This window comes from Tympanuchus pallidicinctus, unplaced genomic scaffold (assembly GCF_026119805.1).
Source record: "Tympanuchus pallidicinctus isolate F22 unplaced genomic scaffold, pur_lepc_1.0 scaffold11, whole genome shotgun sequence".
NCBI classification, from domain to species: Eukaryota; Metazoa; Chordata; class Aves; order Galliformes; family Phasianidae; genus Tympanuchus; species Tympanuchus pallidicinctus.
This window is the reverse complement of record NW_026294627.1, coordinates 17,818,393-17,842,857: the sequence shown is the minus strand read 5'-3', so window position 1 is coordinate 17,842,857 and position 24,465 is coordinate 17,818,393. Positions and strand designations below refer to the sequence as shown.

The 24,465-nt window shown below is 42.0% G+C and overlaps 2 protein-coding genes across 6 annotated transcripts in view; both read left to right on the top strand.

The window, feature by feature from the left end:
• Positions 1-24,465, top strand: part of MTIF3 (mitochondrial translational initiation factor 3) — a 206,601-nt gene that overhangs the window by 121,169 nt on the left and 60,967 nt on the right. The gene's annotated exons all lie outside the window — the stretch shown is intronic.
• The window catches only part of LNX2 (ligand of numb-protein X 2), a 60,762-nt gene that overhangs the window by 13,612 nt on the left and 22,685 nt on the right, over positions 1-24,465 (top strand). For 2 of the 4 annotated variants that reach the window (XM_052671422.1, XM_052671424.1), the window contains exon 2: positions 20,978-21,501. In XM_052671422.1, the coding sequence (XP_052527382.1) occupies positions 21,101-21,501 (401 nt within the window). In that variant the 5' untranslated portion in view covers positions 20,978-21,100. Of the gene's footprint in view, positions 1-8,107; positions 8,247-20,771; positions 20,895-20,977; positions 21,502-24,465 lie in introns of those variants that run through there. The other 2 variants (XM_052671423.1, XM_052671425.1) reach the window with 2 other exon arrangements.

The following is a 24,465-nucleotide window of genomic DNA, read 5'->3' as shown; positions in this document are numbered from 1 at the left end:
GATTCTGTGATTCTGTGATTCTGTGATGCGTATTAGGCTACAAAGTGAAGGAAGGTTTTGTGTGGAAAGAACTAAATTTGTCCTCAATATACTTGGACATGTAGGACCATGTACTTTTTTTTTTTTTTTTTTAAATAAGAAATTGCATATAAAATGTACCTGAGGGACCTTCTGAAACTGAGTTTAGGGACGCAGAACCACCAAAGTTGGAAAAGACATCCAAGGTCATTGAGTTCAACTATCCATCTACCACCAATATTTCCCTACTAAACCATGTCCCTTAGCACCGCATCTAAATGCTTCTCAAACACCTCCAAGGATGGTGACTCCACCACCTCCTTGGGCAGCCCATTCCAGTGCCTGAGCACTCTTTCAGAGAATAAATTTTTCCTAATATCCAACCTCCCCAGCACAACTTGAGGTGGTTCCTCTCATCCTATCACTTGTTACACAGGAGAAGTGGCTGACCCCCACAGCACCACAGCCTCATTTCAGGTAGTTGTAGGGAGCTGTAAGGTCTCCTCTGATTCTCCTCTTCTCATGTGGTGTTCTTAAAGAATTCTAAATTTGTGTGCCATGTCAGTTTTATGGCAGGTAATCTGCATCTTGTCTGAATAATTTCCTTCTAATTTTTGTTTCCTTAAACCGCATACTAAAACACCCCAGAAACAAACAAACAAAAAAATCCCACAACAAAAATCAGCGGATGACACATACATAGCGCTTGTTAAAAATACTCCCCTTGCAGTAGTGCTCACAGAGATATTGGGAGACTGTCACGTTAATCTGAGGTGGCATGAGAAGTTCTGGTTTTGCAAGCTAGCAGGCACCTCGGCTGAGATGTGGTAGCTGAGCATGTGTGCTTCTCCTGGTCTCTTGAAATCTGAAATGAGATAATGCTGGTGAAGGCCACCCTGAGGCTGTTCTTACAGCTCTAAGTTACAGGCAAGCCTGGGAAATGCAAATAGCTGCTACCAACTATTTGCTGAAAGATAACAAATGATTCAGTTGAAGAATGTCAATGGGCTGTCCAGCACTCTTCTATACAGAAGAATTGGTGTCACGTTAGGTTGCTTGTGTGCAGAGAAAACCTGAAAAACATTTTGGACCATGCTTTATTTTCTATTCATCCTTGTTTTAAGAATATAAAAGAAACTTTATGCAGAGATGAGATTTTTGGCAGCAGTAGTTCTGTTCTGCTCTCAAGTCAAGACTCTGTCACTTAATAAATTATGTTCTGCAGCAAAATACCAGCTATTGTGCATTTCAGTGGTAGAAATCAAATGTGAGCCTTCTTTGGTGGCAGAGGGCAAGAAGTAAGCACTGTGATTTGTGTTTGTCAGAAGTTTAGAGTTTAAAAGTTAAAGCTGTGTTTAAGCATGAAATTCTAGGAATCATAGGATGGTTTGGGGTGGAAGGAACCTCAAGGATCATCAAGTTCCAGCCTTGTGCTAGGTCAAGTACTAGATCAACTTGCCCAGGGCTCTATCCAGCCTTGCCTTAAACACCTCCAGGGATGGGGCATCCACAACCTCTGGGGCAGCCTGTTTCAGCACCTCACCACTCTCTCAGTAAAAAAATTCCCCCAACATCCAATCTAAATCTCCCTTCCTTTAGTATAAAACCATTCCCCCTTGTCCTGTAGCTATTTACCCCTGTAAAAAGTTGATTTCCCTCATGTTTATAAACTGCCTTTAGATATTGGAAGGCCTCAGTGAGGTCTCCCCACAGCCTTCTCTTTTTCAGGCTGAACAAGCCCAGTTCCTTCAGAAAATTGTATTGTTTATGCTCATTATTCTTGTAAAATTTAAATAAGGTTGACTATCAGGAATGATAATAAAATGCATTTTACTTGTAAGCTAATTTTTTAAAATAGCAAAAAAATAGCTCTTCTGAGTTAAATAGGTGAATATATAATAGAATCACAGAATCACCAAGGTTGGAAAAGACCTAAAAGATCACCCAGTCCAACCGTTCACCTATCACCAATAGCTCCCACTAAACCATGTCCCTCAACACAACATCCAGCCTTTCCTTGAACACCCCCAGGGTCAGTGACTCCACCACCTCCCTGGGCAGTCCGTTCCAGTGCCTGACCACCCTTTCTGAAAAGTAAAACTTCCTAATGTCCAGCCTGAATCTCCCCTGCCGTAGCTTGAAGCCATTCCCCCTGGTCCTATCACTGATGACACGAGAGAAGAGGCCGACCCCCAGCTCACTACAGCCTCCCTTCAGGAAGTTATAGAGAGCAATGAGGTCTCCCCTGAGCCTCCTCTTCTCCAGGCTGAACATTCCCAGCTCCTTCAGCCTCTCCTCATATGGCCTGTGTTCCAGACCCCTCACCAGCTTTGTTGCCCTCCTTTGAACACGTTCCAGGGCCTCAATATCTTTCTTGCAGTGAGGGGCCCAAAACTGGACACAGTACTCGAGGTGCGGCCTCACCAGTGCTGAATATAGGGGAACAATCACCTCTCTGCTCCTGCTTGCAATACTGTTTCTGATGCAATATATGGGGAGCTTTATTGTTCTGACACTTACCTAAAGAGTTGTAAAACTCTTAAGTTACTTTTCTGTGCCACAATCTAATGGAAGCAGAAACTAATCCAGGAGAAACAGTTATTTCCACTGTGTAAGACTTATTTTGCCTGTGTGAGATGTAAAATTAACTTCTTTATGTATTTTGATAACTTAAAAACTTACCTTCTTGCATCCATCCTTCATTTCCATAGAAATGTGTTCAGAGATAACCAGGAGGCAAGAGCGAGGACTTCAGTGGTTGACTTCCCCTCCACACTGCCTGTTGAGATAGTAAGCAAAAGTTCCACAGCTCCAGCACATAAAATCTGTGTGGCAGAAAGCTTGGGGGAAATAGGTATCCTTTAATTTGTTTAAAAATTAAAAAAAAAACTTGATCAGTACAGGAATTTCTATAGATGGGTTTTGAGGATGTTCAGGATCTGTAGTTAAATTTTGCTTTTTTTCAGTTGTAAGTTTTGATAATCTGTAAGAATCAGAGCTCTCCTGTACTGGGAAGGACTACCTTTTCATTTTTCTGTCCCACAGCCCAGTTGACTTTTGATAGCTTATACTAACCACATGGCTCTTTGAGACTTTTCCAGTGGAAAATGACATTTTATGGTTAAGCCTTCCGCTAGCACTGTTCTAATATTTATTACGTAGTTTACTTGGCGTGGTGAAATCTGTGTGCCATGGCAGTTTATTCCAGGTGAGACCGCTTAAGAAACTGCGAGTGCAGTTGTTGGTGAGGAACGTAATCAAACTAGAACAGTTAAGGTTGGAAAAGATCACGTAGTCCGATTGTTGACCCATTACCACCATGCCCACCAAACAAAGTTCTTCAAAGGAGCTTTGAAGCATCATTTTCTTCCAAAATTCCTTAGCAGCATGGAAGAAAGGAGGCAATTCTGATCAAGTTTATTGCAGTAGTAAATGGTGGGAACAAGTCAGCAATATTGTGCAGTCCAGATCATTTTGGAAGCTGCAGGCTGTTGAATCATGTATTACAATTTAAGCGATATATTTTCTCCAGTGTTTAGAAGCAGAAAATCTAAACCATTTTTACAGGCTGAATAAATACATCCTGAAAACATGCAGGAGTCATCAGAATTAACCACTGGAAAACAGCTCCATGTTCAGGTAAGGTAATGTGCCTGCTAGTCCTCAGAGTAAGGACGAAAGAGTGAGGGAGCACTGAAGTTAAGCACAGTGGGCACAGGCAGCCTGCAGCTTTGGTGGGAGCACTTTCAGAGTTAGCACTCGTGAACAAGAACAAACAACTTTTAAGACATGGATCTTTTGGAAAGAGTCCAGCAGAGGGCCACAAAGATGGTGAAGGGCCTGGAGCATCTCTCCTATGAGGAAAGGCTGAGTGAACTGGGTCTGTTCAGCCTTGAGAAAAGAAGACTGAGAGGGGACCTGATCCAGGTCTGTAAATATCTAAGGTGTGGGGGGCAGAATGGCGAGGCCGGACTCTTTTCAGTGGTGAGTGGAGACAGGACAAGGGGAAATGGCCAGAAACTGCAGCATAGGAAGTTCCACACAAATGTGCGTAAGAACTTCTTTACAGTGAGGTGACGGAGCACTGGAACAGGCTGCCCAGGGAGGTGGTGGAGTCTCCTTCTCTGGAGATGTTCAAGACCTGCCTGGATGCCTACCTGTGAGACCTGCTGTAGGGAACCTGCTTTGGCAGGGGGGTTGGACTCGATGATCTCTGGAGGTCCCTTCCAACCCCTGCGATTCTGTGAAACTGGGAAGACTTAGAAAAGAGTCAGAAAAATGAATAGAAGTCTGCCGTACAGTGTTTATTTAAGAATCCTCTTTTCCTCCTCTAATTAGTAAATAAACCATGGTGTGTAGTAGTAATGGAAGGTTTCATACTTCAAAGAGCTGTTTAGGGGCACTTGGGACAGGCAGCAAATGTGTCTGGATTGGCCTGACCATGGTCTGCTGCAGCTTGAGCAAATATCGTAACTCTGAAGAATGAGAAACTCTCAGGAGCAATTAACACAAATAGCTAATACCAAATAGTAGTGATCTCTGTTAGTTGAAGAGTTATAGAAATGTATATTTAATGTGTGCAAGCAAATTCATTGCTTCAGTTTGATATATCGCACACCCATACTGCTGGGATCAGCACTTAATGGTATAATTTGTATTATGAGGCACTCTTCCTGTGGCACATGGACAGAGAGCCAGTGCCACGTGTGTGTCATCCCAGGGACAGGTGGGACTGGCGATTTCGGGCTGCTTTACAAGGCAGCTGCTTACATATATCCTTGCATACCAGGGCTGCTGGAAGGTCAGGCCCCTGCAGCTTGTTCTGTGGTGTGCTGCAAGTGAATGCTGTTAGTCTGTGGATCCACTGAATCTCTAGTGTCTGTTTTTCTTGTTAAAATCATATATGGTGCAAAACAGGTATGAGTGTCTGCTTTCCCTGCATCCACTGGATAGGGAGATGGACACCTTATAAATTCAGTTGTTACTATTTTGTATTCAATTGGGTAGACTTTGATGGTTATAAAGAAACAGCAGAGAGTCATCTTGAGTTTTGTAAGTGCTAGCAGGAATACAGATTCAGTTTATCTAAAAAAAAATAAAAATTAAAAAAAAGAGAGAGAAAAGAGGAAGGCTTTCATGTATTTTGTTACATTATTTTCCTAGCTTTATAAAAGCTGCTCCTCTTTACCTTTAATAAAGGATGTAGCAGCCAAAGGGAAGCTTTCCCACGTGAAGAAAAGATTGAGGACTGCAAAACGAGCTCACAGGATCTTCCACAGAAATACTTCTTGGGGCTTATAGAGGAACCCGTTGTATGAAAGTGAGAGAACCGCAGGTATAAACCAAATCCCTGCATTAGGCAATATTTTGTTTGAAGTGGCATGCCAGTATTTTTTTTTTCCCTCTCTTCTGTGCTCTTGAAGAGAGCTGGTGCTGTTGCTTTCAGACCAGAAACAACTCTATGTTTGTATTTCCTTTTCATTCAGGGTGAGATGTGCCACAAACAAATATCTTTCCATACATAAACTGAGGAAAAACAGACCATTAAAAGAGTTCATAAAGGTTAAGACCTTCACTTTTGCTCGTGACTTTGTGCTTCTTAGGTAAAGGCATTAAATAGATGGAATACGTTGTGGGTCTGTCTTGTGTCTTGTGTTGTTTCCTCATACTTGCAACGTTAGAATGTAATGAGTTCAAAACATTTTTCCTCATAATTATGCATAATGTAGAGCAGTACAATTGCTCAGCTAAGTAAACAGGAACTTTTTCAATTATGAGGTGCTATTACCTTTGTGTGTTCTTGTCATTTATGAAATCAGTGGGTGGTTAATTAAATTGCTCCTTTGGACTCTTCTAAAGGCTGTGCATTAATTATATTTTGGTGATGGTGTGCAAATTTCTCAACTTTTTAATGAGGGTGAAAGTTGTTTACCTCTTTGTTAGGAAATAAGGTTGAGATTAGTACAGGATTTTGTTTTCTAATGAAATATTGTTAGATATTCATTGGGACATCACATGCTGTGATCATGTGACGTGCTTGCTTGAAATCAAATCTGAATTTCCCTGATTGCAACACGTGGCAAAATGTACAGAATCTGTGTGATGGGCTCCATGTCGATGGAGGAAGTTCATGCTCAGATAAAGGACGCGCTGACCTAAACAGCACCACCCCAAATCCAATCCCAATGCCTGAGAGCGCCGTCCAAACGCTCCCTGAGCTCCAGCAGTGGGGCCGTGCCCACAGCCCTGGGCAGCTGTTCCGTGCCCACCGCCCTCTGGCGCAGCCCCTTTCCCTCACCCCCAGCCGCCCTCCCCTGACGCAGCTCCATGCCGTTCCCTGTCGCTGTCACACAGAGCAGAGCTCAGCGCTGCCCTCCGCTCCCTGTGAGGAGCTGCAGCCACTATCAGGCCTCCCCTCAGCCTGCCCTGCTCTGGGCTGAGCACAACAGGGGCCTCAGCTGCTCCTCATGTCTTTTCCCCATTTCCCCATCCTGCAATGGTTTTGTTGGAGTTTCTTTTGTCTTTTTGGTATTTTTCTTCAGTTAGTGACGCTTGCGTGCTAAAGAAAGCCCCATGTAGGTGCAGTGTAGGTGTGCTAACAAATGTTTTTCCCAGATTAGTTTATATTGGTTCCTCTGATGAAACAGTGCATTGCTGTCAAATGCTCAAAGCCAGACAAAGCCCCCTTAGCCCGGTGCTGGTACCAGTGAGGCCATCATTTCAGTGCCATTGTCATTAACAGATATAAAAAGAATCTGTAGCACGCCCTGGGTCTTTGAAACACAGCTGCAGGTTTTACCTCACTGAAGGGAGGGAATGGCCCTCACTTCTGATTTGTCCCAATGGGTGCTGACTTCTTTAGCAATAAACCCATTCTTCTTTTTTGTGCTCTTTATCCAACCTCATTGGTTTTGAACCATATCGAGTCAAAAAATGCCAAGAAAAACACTTTCGCTACTTTTTCAGATGTGTGATTTGGTGAGCAGTTAGGCTTTCTCAAGCAGAGGAAGGCGTGAATCCGCCTGAAGTATCCACTGAGATCTAAACTGGACCCTTCTCATTTGGAGCCCATCTTTCTGCTGTGTATTTTTATCTTGTGTGTAGGTCCAGAGCTTTTTCTCCACATGGCAGAGCTATATAAATGCAAAGAGAGGACAGTTTCTCGAGGGATGTGACACATTTTGGTGGCAGCTGACTCTGGCATTTGCAAATGGCATTTGCATTATGTCCAGTGAAAGTGGATAGTAACGTTTAGGTATTCAGTTTGGAAATGGGAATACTGAAGCCCAGTATCCTGGGCTTTATAAAAGTAGTGGAATACAGTAGTTTGTGTGAGTCTGCAAGTTTTTCATACACCTAGTGTTCAGAAAGGTTACAAATGAATAACTTAGAAAGAGAAACAAATTTCTTTCTGAAAGAACGATTTCAAGATGTGCACCTTCTGCACCGTGTACCCCTCTAGTATCGAGGTACTGAATTTTAAGGCTGCACTAACTTGAGAACTTTTCAGAAATTATGCACAGCTTTGGGAATACTTTCAATTTTTTGTTCTTAATATAATTTTCCTGAGGAGGAGGAGATAGGAAAATAATGGTGTATAATCTGATATTGGCTTTTTCTTTTTTTTTGGAAAGGCTGTGACTGTAGTGGGATTTGCATAAGGTTTGCAGCACATGGCAGCAAGACAGAGAGCTGGGATGTCCTGGGTGTGCTGTAAAGCTGCTCTGCAGTACGCACGGAGTTATTGTAACTATTTCTGCATGACACCCGCTCGTGCTCCCCAGGCATGCTTAAAAAATGAAAGTGCCAGATCCGGTAGACCTGCTTCATTATGCATTCAGGAGAGATTGCTGACGACATTTTAGCCCGCAGTTAATGTTAATGTTAGGTTTTGTGTTTGAAAAGGACACGGCGTAAGAGCGGCAGTGTTCCCCGAGCCCCAGCTACCCACGTGAGATTGGAAATCAGATGAATTTACTGCTGTAAGTAAAGCAAACCCTGTGGGATGCTGCAGCGGCTACAGAAGGGGCTGGCCTTAATTGCCTGGTTTTAATTGCCTGCTGGTGAATTAATTTGGTTGTGTACAGCAGCACGCCGACAGGCTTTTTCCTTGAACTTCTCTGCTGTCATGTGATAGACACCTCCTCCTCTGTGAGAACAGTAACGTGTTCGCCCTGCCCTGCGTGCTGGGCTGCCTCCTCTCCTCCTCCCAATCTGGGAATGAAAGGGTAAGAAGCAGCAAAGGGGCAAGGGGCTGCCGCGGGCTTTGGGATGGGTGTCTGGTGCCAGCTGCCCAGAGGCTCACAAGGAGTTGGAGCTGGGTGATGAGGGCTCTGCTCAGAGAGATGCTCTTCTCCAGAGCTGCAGGCTGGACCCTCTGGCAGAACTGCAAACATGAAATTCAGGAAATTCCTTAATTCAGCCTGTTTTGAGTGGGTAGGTGATTCTGACCTGAAGCATGAAGAGGCTTAAATTAGATGGGTTGTGCTTTCTGTTTCTTTCTTTTTTTTTTTTTTTAAATGTTTCTCTTTCTGAGAGTATTTCCTTAATTATATCGTTTTCTGATATATTGAATTAGGTTGATGTTTTGTAAAATGATTTGCAAGCATGTGCATGAATCATTTTCTAGAAATATTTGAGAATTTCAGCTCTGCTCATTTGTAAAATCCAAATTTAAAAATGCATTTCATGAATTACAAGAGATTTCTGACATCTTTTTAGTGAGAAAGACATAGAAGTGAAATAAAATGAAATGTTTGTGTGGAGGTTAGCAGAGGTCAGTGTGCGTTCTGGCTGAAATTAAAACAAGTTCGTCTCTCACAGCTGTTTGTATTGTTTGTAAGTGCATTAGATGGATACTGAGAGCGTGGCTGGGAAATAAGCTTTTAAATGTGAAAGCTCTTTGGTCTCCTAGGATACGTGTGTAGTGAGAGTTGTACTGTTAACCATAACGTTTTCCCATAGACATGATAGAGACCCTGTTAAAATTGTACCTGGCCTTCATGACCACTTTGAAAAGAAGGTTCCTGATTTCATTGTGCATGCGTGTAGTGCGTGCATGCTTTGAGAAATGGGTACTCAGGTAAAGACTTTTTTCAAAGGAAAAGGAGCGAGATGCTTTTAAAAATAAAATAAGAAATGAAAGATCACTCGTGCTTCTGTTTTCTTTTTGTTAATCCTGTTTGCTTTTCAGAATGCTTTGATAGGAAAAACAAAAGTCAAGAGCTATCACATGTGTAGGTATTTTGAAGTAATTGCATGTAGTGCTTTCTAGCTTGTCTCAGGCAAATAATTCCTGTTTCACTGTTTTTCTGGGAGTTGGGGAGGGTAAGGAGACAGAAACCGGAGAGCAAGTGAGGTGCCAGCTCTGGCTGTTGGGAGGTTTTCTGGTTTAAGATTTGAAACTGTTGGAGATGTCCAGCAGTTTTGTCAAGGTCTTATATTTTCGTTGCATGCTTTGACCCTGCTGGCATCCCAGCAGGCGTGCCCTTCTCCAAATCCAGTATTAAAAATAAATAAATCCATCTTCTATAGCCTATGGGAAAGTTGCAGTGATTTATTTTCACTTAACTGGTGAAAAATGCAAGACTCTCTGTGAACCCTTTTAGGTTCAGATTTACTTCCACTTATTTCTAATAGTAAGCGTTGGCTGAAGCTTTAAGCAGCAGAATGTGATCCAAAAACAAAATAAGGATCAATTCAGATTTTAAACTTAGTGAAAATCTCATGTTCAGTTAAACTGGTTTGTGAGGGCAAATTGTAGATCTCAGTTCACGTATTTCTGGTTCCAAAGTTCATGAAGGGAAACATACGCAAATAATTTCCCTTAGCCAAAGTATGCTTTGTTATTGCAGTAAGTTTCTGGGGTAACTTCTAGGTTCTGTGAAGGATTTTGCCATTTTTGTCTTAAAATTGTTCAGCTGGGATGTCCTCTTCAGTGCTCGTTTCCTCAGATGTTTTTCTTTACAGCAGCCTCCATTCAATATACGAAGGCAGACTAATTGCCTGGGAACTTGTTTCTCTCTTATTCCATACGATTAATAAGAGGCAGTGTTGTTTGTAGCAGTTAACTGCTTTTACATTAAGATGTCTCCTTTGAATGAAAATCCCATTGTGTTCTCGACTGTATTTCTGGTTTTCAGGTTGCACACAGTATGAAGACTTCTAATTATCCTGTAGCCAAGCTTTTGGTTCTTTAGATTATAATTTGAATGATTAACTTTTTAACTCTTCAAGCCAGTGAAAATGAAGGCTGTTATTAATTTTAATATTAAACAGCTATTTACAGAAATGTAAACTTTTTTTTTCATGATCCATCAGTGAGTCTATGTGAAAGCTATTAACTGTAGAGCAGACTGGTGGGTTATTTGTTCTGTGGGAGATTTTTGTTTGTTTTGATGATGGTTTTCTTGCATGAATTTCCTTGCACTCCTCTTATTACAAGCATAATGCAGAAGGGATCTGTCTAAGGATAGAGTGCTAATTGACTTTCTAGCTATTCTGTTTGGTGATTTCCAAGTGAAGGTAACATGGCTGTAGCCTTTCTGGCTTCCTGGACTTTTCCTGTAGGACCATAAGCTGTCCTGAATCTGGTACCAGGTTGGAGGAATTTCTCTCAAGATCTGAAATCTGAACTAGAATTTTGAGGGTCAACTTGTTACTAATGCCCTACTTTGTATGTTATTCTGCTCATGGAAGCACAGAAATTTGGAAGTTTGCTATTTCCCAGAATCATGGAATCACACAGGTTGGAAAAGACCCACAAGATCACCAAGTCCAACCATCAGCCTTAACTACTGAGCTTATTACTATACCATGTCCCTTAGTACCACAATTACACACTTCATAAATACTTCCAGGGATGGTGACCGCTCCGCTGCCCTGGACAACCTGTTCCAATGCTTGGGAGTATTTCCAAATCCACCATCACATTAAGCCACCCTGGTGCTATTAACACATCTGCTACCATTGCTGCTGCTGTACTGAGAAGCAGGGCTGGATGGCATTTCTAGATCTCATCATCCGGACACACAGGACTGCTCCCTTTTTGTGGCAAGAGCTTGATTTCTGCCATGTGGATATTGGTCTTTATCTCACAAAGACCAATAGTTCTCATTTGGGTTTGTGTAATTCACAGTACAGAATTAGGTTTGTTAAGGCTTCTTGGATGGTGTAGCAATTCAAAAAAAGGATTTGTGAATTTAAAAAAACGTTTTGTGTAAGTATCTGGCATAAAACATGTGAAAACATTTAGCATGAGTTGGGAGTAACAAAGAATTATGGAAATACATGAGAGTTTGAATTTTTGTTTCCTTGAGTCTAACCTAACTTGTTGAGAAGTGCTGGACTTGAAAAATGAGTGCTGTGGTTATGGAATGCAAAGTGGGCAGGTACTCCCGAGGCTGGATCACTCGTCTCTTAAAGACCTTTTTCCAAAAGCGATGGTAATGAATTAATATCCCCCAAAGTAAGACTGGTATGCTAACAGCTGGTTCTTAAGGCTTGAATACATAGAATAAATGAGGAAGTGAAAACTGTATCAACCTCCACAGAATCTCAAATACGAAGTTTTAGCATGCTGAGATTGGGCAGTGGCAGGAGGAGGAGGCTGGCTCCTGCCCAAGGTGACATGATTCTGTCAGCCTCTTGCTGGAGCCATTTTGACCACGGTCAGAAAACCAGTGCCTGAAGTCAGGCTTCGGAGTGCCTTCTTTCCCCACTGTCTTCCCAAAGTGTGATGAACCAGAAATTCCTATTGAAGTAAGTGCCTTCTGTATGTCCTGCAAGTTAATGGTTAGGTATCTGAGAAGTTAGGTATATTTTTCTTTCATAATACCAGGCCTTCTTTTTTTAATGACTTAGCCATTGTTTGGTGGACAAGCAATTGGAAACCTCTCTTGCTGGGCAGCCTTCCCTTCATTGCTTTTAGAATGAGTGCCCTGGTCTGAGCACTTCTTATCTGGGTGACTTTCTTCTAGTTTATTTCTTTGTGTATCTAAATACCTAATTTCTATAAATGACTTCCAGTTTGTGTAGATGCCACCTATTGTTTGTCTCTAATGTCACTTTTTCCTTTGATTTTATTATAGTTTGCACTGCTCAGAAGGCAGTGATTTTGATTTGTCTGCTTTTGTTTAAGAATCTTTTTTTTTTTTCTGTTTAAAGAGCCTAGAAACAAAGTAAGCAGTTCAGCACTAGCTCCTCCATGTCATTCCTGTAAGGAGGAAATAGAAGATTGTTGTCAAATATTTAGCCCATCACTCATAGCACAACTGTTGGGTTGCTGTAGGATGCTAGCACTGTGCATCTTTGCTAATGCGTCTCCTTGAGTCTTGAAGGACTGTTTTCCAACAGTTCTACTGAGGCAGGTTCTTTCCAAGAACGCTGTAACAGGGAAGGTGCTGCAGCAGCCAAACTGTACCTCAGGCTCGGTCATGAAAGCACTGTTATAAAAGCCTCTCTATTTGATCGGTGCTGAAAACTGGTTTGTACACATATATGTGTGTAATATACATGTGTGCATTTGTATGTAGTCAGCCAAGCTAATAGGGAAAGGAACTGAAATAAACAGCTTACAAATAGTTAGGAAATAGAGAAATACTTTAGGAAAAAATGTGGATTTCTGGTTTAGGGTTCTTTGTTTGTTTTTTTTTTGGCTGCTTGTTTTCTTATTCTGTAAATGCTATCCCTGTTTATCTTTGTTGCTGTGGAATTACAGGAGCTGAAGCAGAGATGCATGCTTTTAGTTTGACTAAAAAACAAGCGTAGTGTTTGTTGTCTTTGCTTGCCTGTTCTTTGTTGCATTTATTTGTATAACCAGACTCAACTTCACAGGTCAGCTCAGCATCCAGTCCCCTCTCTGAAACCTGTCTGAAGGCCTTGGATCAAGTTCTAGCCTAATGTGTATGCAAAGAGCCATTTAAATACAAAATATTTAAATGTTGTTTAAGATCAGAACTGAGACTACAAGTTCTATATCTAACATGCTGTTGTTATGTAAATTCTGATTATGCACAGAGCCAGTTATTTGCAGTGTCTGGGTGCAGAGTGCATGTATCTGAGGTATGATACACGCATGTCTAGAGAGCTGAAACAGAAGGTCCCAGTTGGAGGCTTTTATTTTCTGACTGATGTTCTGTAAAACATGGGAATGTTTTGAATAAATATTGGAGAGCATGAGAGTAAGTCCTGCAACAAATCTGGGTCAGACCACTGGGACTGAAGATACCTTCTTTGCTCAGATCCATAGGTGCAGGTGTCCTCAGCAGAGCTAAATCCACAGGCAGTCATCGCCTTAAGGATCTGAGAGTCCAACAACCAGTCTTATTGGTGACTTATTCAAGTGATATGTGGTCCATGGCATCCTCAGCTTCACCGCTGCACACCAAAGCACAGCACTGCTCTCAGGGGTAGGTGATGGCTCTCAGGGACAAGTGGGGATGGTTTTTAGGTGAAGCAGGTTCTCTGTTGGCAGTACTCATGCCAACAAGCAGCAAGTCTCCTGGCTGATTGTGCCTGTCTGGGAAGCTCGAGTTGAACGCTGCTTTGAATATTTTGGCTGTGACATCAGAAGGTTGTTTTTTTCCTTCTATTTTGAAAAGCTGCTCCATCCTTATGCGGTGATGTTTTGTTACAAGGGAGCATGCGTGGAGGCTGGAGGCCAGGCAGACTGGTCTGGGTGATGCTGTGGCTCAGGCAATTATGCTGGATGAGCCTTTCTGTCCAGACTGCCCTCTGCACTTTCTCACGGACCTGCTGTGGGACCTACCCCACCATGCTCTTTTAGCCCTTTCGCCTCTTTGCTTGTATGATGACTGCCATGATGTAAGTATTTGTACTTTCACTGGACAACTTTCTTCTAGTTTATTTCTGTGTGTATGTAAATACCTAATACCTGTTCAGCAGGGAGGACCTTCATTTTTTAAATATTTGGCTGAGGAGAAGACTGATGTAGTACAACTGTAGTTTAATAGTATTAAATAGTTTAATTTGCAGAATAATTCTCCATTTATCACAGGGGCTGTAGCTGGCAAGGGGCACCAGATGTGGCATGTCACACATGATGAAGAACGGAAGAGATGGGGCTGGTGTCTCTCTGAAAATAGTTCGTTCACCAGTGTAATCACCCCAACAGCTTTTATCCCTCTGTCCTCCTGTGAACTCTTGGCTTGTCTTTTCCATGAAAGCCATTCTGAGAGCAATCGAAGAATGTTGCTATCTCCTTGATATTTTCCCCATTCACACCCATAGTGATTAGGGCTCATTATACAGATGAGCAGCAGGAAAGCAGGCAATGGGAATATCGCTCACCTCTTCCTTCTTTATTTTCCTTGAATTGCATCAGCTCCTTAAAATTCCTGTTAATCAAATCAAATGGTATCTGTGCACAGCCAGGAACCAGCTATGTTTAATCTAGTTAAGTGTTCTCTGTTCATCCGTGGAAGTCCTTGTTTCAGGGCAAAGAGCACAGGGGAGGGCTCTGCAGAAGGTTTAACATCTTGATCGACAGCTTTCCGCTGCTTTCATCTCTCCAACAGAAAGGGTAGCACATATGTCAGGGGCTGTAGGACAGATTGCACTGCAGAAAAGAACCATGCTGTTGGAACAAATGCTTTACTCTTTCTTGGTTTTCTCCTCTGCCCCATAAGCGAGAAGAAAGTCTTCTGATTGACTACTTGCAGTTCACTGATAACTGTTGGGCTATTTCTGTCACTGCTACTGGATGTAGGAACCCACCTGTTACAGGAGTAGTAACCAAATACTGCTCTTGCTATGTTCTTTGCTCGGAAGGGAAATTTGCCTTGAGCTCTACTGCCAGGTAAGTGTGTATCATTTCCACCTTCATTTCACTTTGCTGCTTCTTGTTTATTTTTCACCATATCCCAAAATGGATGCGGGGTGTTGGGAGATCTGATGCGGATCAGGCCTGCAGGTTGTGAACCCATGGCTGGTGCAAGACCTAGGAACTGAGAAGGATGAATCCCAGTGCCGTGGACAGCAGTGGCCAGCCCTGCCTATAGAGGAAGGAATAAATTTGATACCTTTCTCCTTCCAAGGGCTTTCAGAGCCGTTTTCTGACTGTCAGACTGCACTCTCCTGTAGCTTGGTTTATGCCTTTCACTTCTTTCTTTTTTCAGCACTCCTCTTGTTCGGTATGAATATTCAAAGTTTAATCCTTGTTTGTTTGTTTGTTTAATGTGTAGATGTATCTTCATTAAAGATTCATGTTCTTTTCTCTTTTTCATCTATTTTGAGGTGATTTATCTGATGTAGCCCTCTATTTGCTATAAAGAATAGGTTTCTCATATGGTTACAATCCTCATCCTCCCTGTCTTGTTTGAGACTGATTTGACTAAACTGATGCTATTTTAATCTCCCTGTCCCAGAATAGAAGCCATTCCATTTGTGCTTTAGAAAATGGCTGTGTGATGTTCTTCGCCTGCTTTGAGGAAAAACCTTCTGGCTCCTTCTTTAATCTCTCAGAGCTGTTTCCTACCATTTTGTCCAATAATCAGGGATCTCCAATTTTTGGAGCAGTGGTTTTGGGAGATGAGCATTACCAATCCACTGTCTAATGGAGAGATGGCCCCGCACTTCCCAGAGCTTGTGTTTTCACCTCTCTTTACATCTTTATGTTTGTTGGTGAGAATGATGCTTGGATCCCCAAAATCTCCTCAGTCAGAGGATGTAGCACAGATGTCCCCTGCCTTGGCCCAAGCATCACAGCCCCATGCAGCAGGTGCCCGGCCAAGAGCCACCCCTGCCGAAGGGAGCTGCTGCAATTAAAGCCCATCATTCCTGTTGCTGTGGAAACGCAGCACTCTGCAAGCACAGGTTCATTTTCCCAAACGCTCCTTTATTTGCTGGCTTTAAGCAGGGCTCTGTTGGTGGGGATGCCGTGCCAGCATCTGGCATGGTGCAGGCGCTTGGGCTGTGCAGCCATTGCCTTGGTTGAACAGAAAGACACACAAAAGGGTGACAAATCTGCCAGCAGAGGATTGTACTGTAAGCCCAGCACTGCCTTTTGGTGGTTCAGTTTTCTTCAGCCACAACTGGATTTAGTTTGATTATAAAAAAAATTCTGGTCATTCTGCGGAATGACTTCAAAAATGTAGAGAACATAATCAGGATTCAGTGAAAGTGTTTCTGGTGCATTAAGAGAAATCCGTTCAAGTCTAATTCCTGTACTCATCCTATCTCCCTCTGTTTTCCTGACTTTGAGCTACCAGATGTCATCTTTTGACATTACAACATTCAGTTTTTGTTTGTGTGTTCAAAAGAGTAGGAGTCAAGCAGGATTACTTTCTCACAGTCTTGCACTGGAGTCGAGTTGGCTTTTTGTATTGGACAGCAGCAGAGCCCTTAGACATCTGGATAATTAACATGGATGTTATGCAGTCAACACAAGTTGCTGGTTCTGCTCCGTTTGCTTGCTGTATGGCTTTAATCTTAAAACACAGATTGTATCTAACGAGCTAGGTCACGCTTTTTTGAAGATGTGGCATAACACTTTTCCCCTCTAAGGCTGCTTGCCCGCTATTTATTCTCACCATGTATTTTATTCCCAAGTTTCTGCTATCTTATGTTAGTCCACTCAAACTGTGGTCTGCTTTGAAAACAGTTCTGAATCATCAGTATGATGCTGTAATTCCTGTGAAGGATACTGGACTGGGAACAAAGGACTAATTTTTCGTGTTACGATGTGGTTAAAAGCCATGAATGTGACCACTGTCTAGTTTCCCTCTCCCATGGCTTGCATTCATCTACTCCTGGCTGCTAAGGGATGTTCTTCACAGCTATAGCATTTGAGCAAGGGGAATTTAGAAAACATGAGATCTTTTCCAGCTGGGGTGCCTTAGAAGTGGGGATGTAGTGCAAGACCAAGAACAGGCTTCAGAAATCCTGCAAATTTGTAAATTAAGAAAATTTTCCTAAAACTCAGGATGATGACCATGCTACCATCCGAATTTATTAATGGGGATATTGGAACAATTATGTGGCACGTACAAATCTATCTGATCAGAAGAGGATGAACTCAGGGTCGTAGGAAGCCTCTGTAGCAGTGATAATTTCTTTCCATCCTGTTGTTTTGTTTGATTGGCTGTTCATCATGCCCATTCAGACGGAAGGAATAAACATCATGAAATGTGATGTAGGTATAAAGCCTGGCCTTTAATGCTTTTGGAAAAATGTGCCAAACTTCTCCAAAGAGTGTTGGGTGAGCCAATAAATCAGACCTACGGGAGGCTATGAATAAGGCTGTCTCTTTCAATCTGAAATTGCTGTCATGCATGTTCTGCATAAAAAATACATTAAAAATGCACAGTTGGATGTCCAGTCTTGCTCAGTTCCCAAATGAACTGTGATTTAAAACTGAAAGCAGGGCACTACCTGCACTGTTACACTATAGTAATGAAGTCCCAGGTGAATTATTTTCTAGGGAATTGCTTGAAAACTAGACCTGGCTGGTTCTTTTACCCTCCTCTTATTCTTTTTTTTTATTTTTTTATTTTAAATTCAGACTATTTTCTCCTGTTTGCAGCTCTCCTGAGCTGAAATCATCCTGTGGAGCTGGGGATCTGCAGTGATACGAGAGAGAGCAAACAACATAAGGAATGCATAAAGAGGAATGAAGTACTGTAATATAAATGGCAGGGCCCTGGTGCTGTGTATTTCAGGAATACAGTGCTTCTATGCCAGGGAAATTTAGACCCTGCCTGCTATCCTGATCATTGTTTGGACTATGAATACTGTGCTTGTGGGCTTGGTAAATCAGCTGTGAGATTTTGCACTGGGAGCTGCCTGTGGAAAGCCTTGGCAGCTGTGGTATATAATCAATACAAATCCAGTGAATAATTCCTGTTATTGAATATGCTTGCCCTAAATGCAAAAGCAGCACACAGCAGTGCTGGAGTGATGAAGTCTCTAGATTTTCTTTTGTTTGAGGTGGCATGTGCATTTGCTTTTGAGGTTTGGGGTTTCTTTTGATGTTCTGTGTTGTAATAGACCATCTTTTTCTTGCATTGAACCCTGCTGCAACATTTGTGCTGTTCAGGGGAAGTAAAATCAAGGCACAAGCAAAAGCTCGCAGGGGAAGATCAGCAGGGCAGGTCTTTCCTTCAGAAGGGTTCTGGTGGCAAAATGGAAGCAGTCCTACACAATCAGGGCATCTTTGAGCCACAGTCAGATGTTCTCATTTCAGAAGGCTGTGGCTTTGAGCTGCGGGTCTGTTTGTCGTTCCCTTCTCACTGCAGCCTGCCACACCACAGAAGGGCTGGCAGATCAGCTGCAGAAGTGCTCAGGTTAGCTCATATGATCTCTATTGATCCCTGGCAGCAGCGGCACTGGGAAGCAGCTAGAAGTCACGTCAGCAGCCAGCAGAAATAGATCTGGTTCAGCATGTCTGCCTGTGGCCCTGGCTGCCATTGCCCCCGTGATTCCACCCCTATGGCACTCTGCTGTCCCATTCCAGCTTGTCCTGATGATGTAGAAGATCACGGTGAATGCTGGTTCTCTCAGAAACTTTCCTTACTTCAATTTTCATTCATAATCCTTAGTAAACTGTTCAAAAAGGGTTTAATTACAACCTTCTAAAAGCCTGGTGCTGGAATCTTTGATTGCAGCAAGTACACCACAGGTATATTTGCTGTTTGGCACCGCATTGTGCTCTATAGAAGGTTGTGATGTGAGTAAACCACTTCACGGAGCAGAAGTGCTATAAGCCTGTTCCTTTTAAAAGGGGATGGAGATTTCGATTAGGTATGAGGAGGAAGTTCTTCACTGTGAGGGAAGTGAGCCCCTGACACAGGTTGCACGGAGAAGCTGTGGATTCCCCATCCATGAAGGTGTTCAAGGCCTTTCATTTTCTGCCTACAGCAGGAGGTGAAGTTTGAGGTCCCCTCCAACCCAAACTGTTTTGTGGTTCTATGAATTTGAGGTACTCGCTGTTAGGAGGCTTTAACTGGAATGCATCTTGCTGGTGTAGAACTCGCTCCTTTCTTGGCATCTTTGTTATGTGGAGAAGAAGGAGAGGTCCTGATTTTCCTGATTTGGAGCAGTTTGAACAATGTATTGTTGTCCACTTGTTTACACAACACACCATCAGGAGGCTTCCTGAGCCCCTTCTGTGTGCGCAGTCCCTCCATACTGGCCATGCTGTGTGGCACCTGTGTAGCAAAAAGATTTGGTAAAGCCCTGAATGAGTGCAGTGTTTTTTCTAGAACATGGAGCTGGTTTCTTCTGAATCTGTTAAGGAAGAGCCATTAGGTGGGTCTCATTCCTTTTGTGTTTGTCTTGGAGCAGGAGTGTGTGGTTACAGAGCTGTTTGTGCATGAGGGCCCTATGTGCTGGGCTCCTTATCTGCTTGGCCGTCTGCATTTTTACATAATACATTTAAGGCTGGTTTTGAGTAATCTCTTTTGCGGTCTCATTTTGCATTTGTATTCTCCAGTAACTAAGAACTGCTGTGCTATTCCCTCCTGAAATCCTTTCCAGAAGGTGCACATTATCTGCTACAAGGCAGGGCAATGAAGAGCATCAATTTCCACAGCAGAATAGAATCCTGGATTACAAATTACTATTTAATCCTTTTTGCGTCAAAGGATATAATAATCCTTGCAAAATGTGCTCTAAGTCTTATGCTTGGCTGTGTGAGGTTAAGAGGCAAAAACTGAAACAGAAATTCTCTTGAAATGTAAGACATAGTAAAATGCATGTGTTCCATGTAAATTTTGGAATGCGTTTATGACTACATTCAACAGCTAAAAATAAAGATTATGGGCTGGTGCCTAAGCTAGTGGTTTTCATTTCACTGTATGCTTGCTACTTGTCTGTTAGGATACAGTCAGTCTCTCTCTTGAGTGTTGTGAGTTTGTAATAAAGAATTCAGGCACAAAATAAGCATCATTCTAATTTGTTTTTATTTTTTGTTTTTGAATGAGATTATTTACCAAAACTAACTAATTAACAGGGCTGTTAAGAGTGTGAGAAAGTTTATTCTGTTTCCTAAATCACCCTGTTACAAGATTCAAACAGTGTTATTTCATATGGGAGAGAAAGATAAATAATGTTGGGAAGGTTAAGGGTTTAGTGTTTGTAGACTGATGGCTGCAGTTTCCTGACCATGCAGCTATTTTAAAATGGGCAAATTTTAATATATAAAGTTTAGGAAATAAATCCCATAGTGACAGAATTCTTTGACTGATGTGACTTTTGTCACACTCAGTATGCAGAACAGGTTAGTTGTTTGAAACCAATAGCTTCATATGGTTATTCTATTGTCTGTTTTTATTTCTGGCTTCTAAATTAAAACAAATGTGTCACACTGGATAGAATTGGCCCCTGTCATTTTGTAAGAATTCACAGACAGAACCTGAAGGTAAAGGGTGGCATATACTCAATATTGCTAATGGAAATAACAGGGCAAGCAATCATTTCTGTTATTTTTAATATGAGGTATTTTGACCTTTAATATGTAGTATTCCATATTAATATGCAAAAAAAAAAAAAGAAAAAGAAAAAGAAAAAAAAAAAAGAAGAAAGTGGGACCAGATTGCTGAATAAAATCCTAATCGCATATTGAAGGCCACCTTTAATTACATGGTCATGTAACCAGTGCTCCACTATGGAGTGTCTTTGTGCTAGATGCTGACTGCGTGCATCTGGTGTGACACTGCATAATGTGATGTCCTTGCTCTCAGCAAACTGCTTTTCTTGCAGGTGAAAACTGTGCTCTGGAGCAGCTGTTACAAAGCTGTGAAATGTTTCTCTCACAAAACGAATTGTGCCGGTGTATTTTTCAGTGCTCTCTTCTGTGACAAATTTACAGAAAACAGAAATGTTCTCTTAATGGAACCTTTGTTCCTTTGTGGACTTTGGTAAACACAGAACAAGTCAGTAGCTCCAAGAGCTTTCACACTTTGTGTCACGTCAATAATTTTTACTTCCTTATTTGTTGCAGAAAGTGACACTCGAGTGAAGAACAGAAGCCAGCTTTTCTGAGGCTGCTTCCCTCTAGGATTTGCAGGAGCAGACCATCCTATGAGGAGGAGGAGGAGGACACCTCCGCGTTCCTAGCTGCACGATGGGGACGACAGGTGATGACATGGCTTTGGCGGAGCAGAACGCCTCCTTGAACCCCTTGTGCTTCGAGTGTGGCCAGCAGCACTGGACGAGAGAGAACCACCTGTACAACTACCAGAATGAAGTGGACGACGACTTGGTCTGCCACATTTGCCTTCAGCCCTTGTTGCAGCCATTGGACACTCCCTGCGGACACACTTTCTGCTACAAGTGCCTAAGGAACTTTCTGCAGGAGAAGGATTTCTGCCCGCTGGATCGAAAAAGACTCCATTTTAAACTCTGCAAAAAATCCAGCATTCTCGTTCATAAACTCTTAGACAAGTTACTTGTTTTGTGCCCCTTCTCATCGGTGTGTCAGGAAGTCATGCAGCGATGTGACCTGGCGGCACATCTCAAAAACAGGTGAGCAGTGTAGATGATGGGATTGGTAGACTAATACTTACACAGATTCATATCTCAGGATAAAGTGGGGGGCAGAGGGAAGCGAGGGTTGGTGTGGCTATGAAATCCACAGTATAGCATTGTAGGAAATGATACTGAGCCCAGCCACAGTGCTGAGTCCATTCTTGGACACTGCATAGAAAGAATATCAGGGAACATGTGGAGAATCATGGGAGGAACAAGGTGAGTCAGCAGGAGTCTTGGAAAAGTGAAAGGCAATGGGGTTATTTAAGGTAGAGGAAAATAAAGACCGAGTAGTGAGGAGCGAGGCAAATGCAGACCATGTCTGCAAAGAGGAGAGAAGCGGGGCAGAAGGAGCAAAGGAAATTTAGTTCAGATTTTAGGAAAAAAAAAAAAAAAAAGCTTTATAATGATCCAGCACTGGCACAGATTTCTGGGTAGGATGGTTGTGTATTCTCCATTTTCAGAAGAGTGCACAAATACGTTAAACCAACTTTTACCAGGAATAGTTAGAGCAGCACAATTTTTCCTCGAGATAGGCTAATGGACAGGGTGCCTCTTGAGACTCCTGCAAGACCTATTTTTCTGTTATTCTTTGTTGTTCTGTTTTAAACCCGTTCACAGGTTTAGGAGCTTATTCTGAACTGTTAATCATTTTATATTTCTTTTCTTTTATGCTTTCCTACCCTAATCATTTAAATAGTGGCAGGAGGGCATGACAGAAGAAGAGGAAATAAAATTATCAAGTTCAGGTTAGAGTAATATTTAATATTATGTAGACTAGTGCATTTCATTCTTCTGACAAAGCATTTCATTCTTCTGACAAAGAAAAGCATCCTTGCTGTTGGAGGTTGCTACATGAACGTGTTTCATTCTTTTGTGTAAAGCATGTCACTTATCTCGATGGACCAATATTAAACTTGTTCTGAGGGGTGCATTTAACTGCTTTGGTTTTCTCTGTAGTTTTGGAAGGTACTTTCAGTAAGCAAATATTTATTATTTTATTATGTGAGCCATTAACAAAAGTTTGAACATAACACTCATGCTAAAGCTAAAACATGATGTAATTCATCAGTCAGAGCTAAAAAATTTTCTGCACATCTAGACAGAGTAACATATTTTTAAACTGATTGGAGATTTAAGAAATTACAAGATGAGTATAGTGGGGAATTACATTGAGAAGGAAATAATGCATTCAGAGGAAATGCCTCTGCTTTCAAAGGATCCTGTTCACATGAATTGCTTCTGATATCAGAACATATTTCCTGTGTATAACTCAATGTGATTGGTGCATTTTCACTTTCAATTCAGCTCACATGTTGTGTTTAACTTGGAAAAACTATGTTCATTTTGCAGAGAGAGGTTTCAGAAAGGCATATAACTGTCTCTTCAAAAAGCATCAAAACCAGAACAGTAAGCATTGTGCGCCTCTGTTGCATGCAGACAAAATGTAAAAAACAAAACTCAGTGTGTGAGCATTTGTCAGCAGTGTTTGTAAAAACAAGCATTGCCTGGTGAGTCATAGCAAAAATGGATGATACGTGGCCACTTTTCTTCTCCTCAGTCATTGTACTGAGACAAGAACTTTCTCAGTTCTTGTCCATCCCACATTAATTTAATCATGGGTTTTGCTCTTACATGCTTTGTTTTATTTTAATATGATACTTTGGGTTTTTTAAACCAGCCCAAGCCTCAGAAGTTGCCCGTTTCATGTAGAATATTTCCTTGCTGTGTTTGTCTTTGGGTGCCATGACACCTGCAAAGGCTTCAAAGCAGAGGCCCAGAGGGAGGAAAGCAGTGGCACAGTGTGCAGTGAGCACTGGAGAGGTTCCGTCTGGCTCCTGCTGCTCTCTAAAGTGCAGGTACTCTTAAGCCATGGGCCTCCTTCTTCTGCCCTCAGTTCTGTCTAGCTTGTTTTACCTCCCTGGCCACAGTGAGGCATTGGGTAAATAGTGATAACACCTGCAACATTCCCCTGCCTCTGCTGCAGGCAGGAGCTGCACCTCAGGCCCTGGTGCTGAGGAGGCTCAGAAGAGGTATGCTTCGGTCAGATACTGTTTCAGCAGGGCCCCTTCCATCTTGCTGTAAGCCCAAAGACTTCCAGAAGCTGAGAGGCCCAGAGGACTGTGGCCATGCAGTCTGGGGTGCGAGCAGAGTTTTGCTGGTGTTTTTACCCACTGCAGGGACATGCACACATGCAGCATCCTTTTCAGAGAAGTACAGGCAATAATGAGTGGTCTTTCTTGTTCTTTTGATTTTTTTCTTCTCTAAATCTCCATGTTTCCCTGTTATTTTAGGCATGTTCTTTTCTTCCAGGCAGATGACTTCTGATCTATATGATGACTTAGAGGCAGCTGGAGAGACAACCTGTTAGATTTATAATCGTAATATTAAACTGATTTGATTTTGATAAGAGCCAGAGTGCTAATAAGACTCTTGCTGCATATTTGGTTTATCTTCTGGTTTCTCACTGACATTTCCCTCAGCTTTTCAGTCCATTTTCCTTATCTGCTATCTTTTTGAGTGACATAAGGTCAGTTTACTTGTATTTGGAACATTATGTGTACTCCCTTCAGATATATATGAAATACTCATTTTCCTAATGCATAAGATTAGTATGAAATCTGCGTGAGCTGAGTCCCTGGCTTTTCCTGTTTGTCAGATGAAAAAAAGCTTTCAGTTCAGAAAGCTGCTCATCTTGAATTCCTTCTGTTGTCTCAGGGTGCCGATGTGCATTTTGAGTACATGGTGATTTTTGGTTTTCAATTAAGTTTATTTGCAAACATCTGAACACCTGTAAATTATCATTGCTGACATAAGATGTGTCATTTGAATTTGATTTTGTATGGATTAGTGAATCCAGTAAAATGTTATTACTGATTATTAAATGTAGGGAAGAAATACATAATTCAGTATTATTACAATTTTCAGCATAGATTAATATAAATGAGTCTTAGTAAGCAC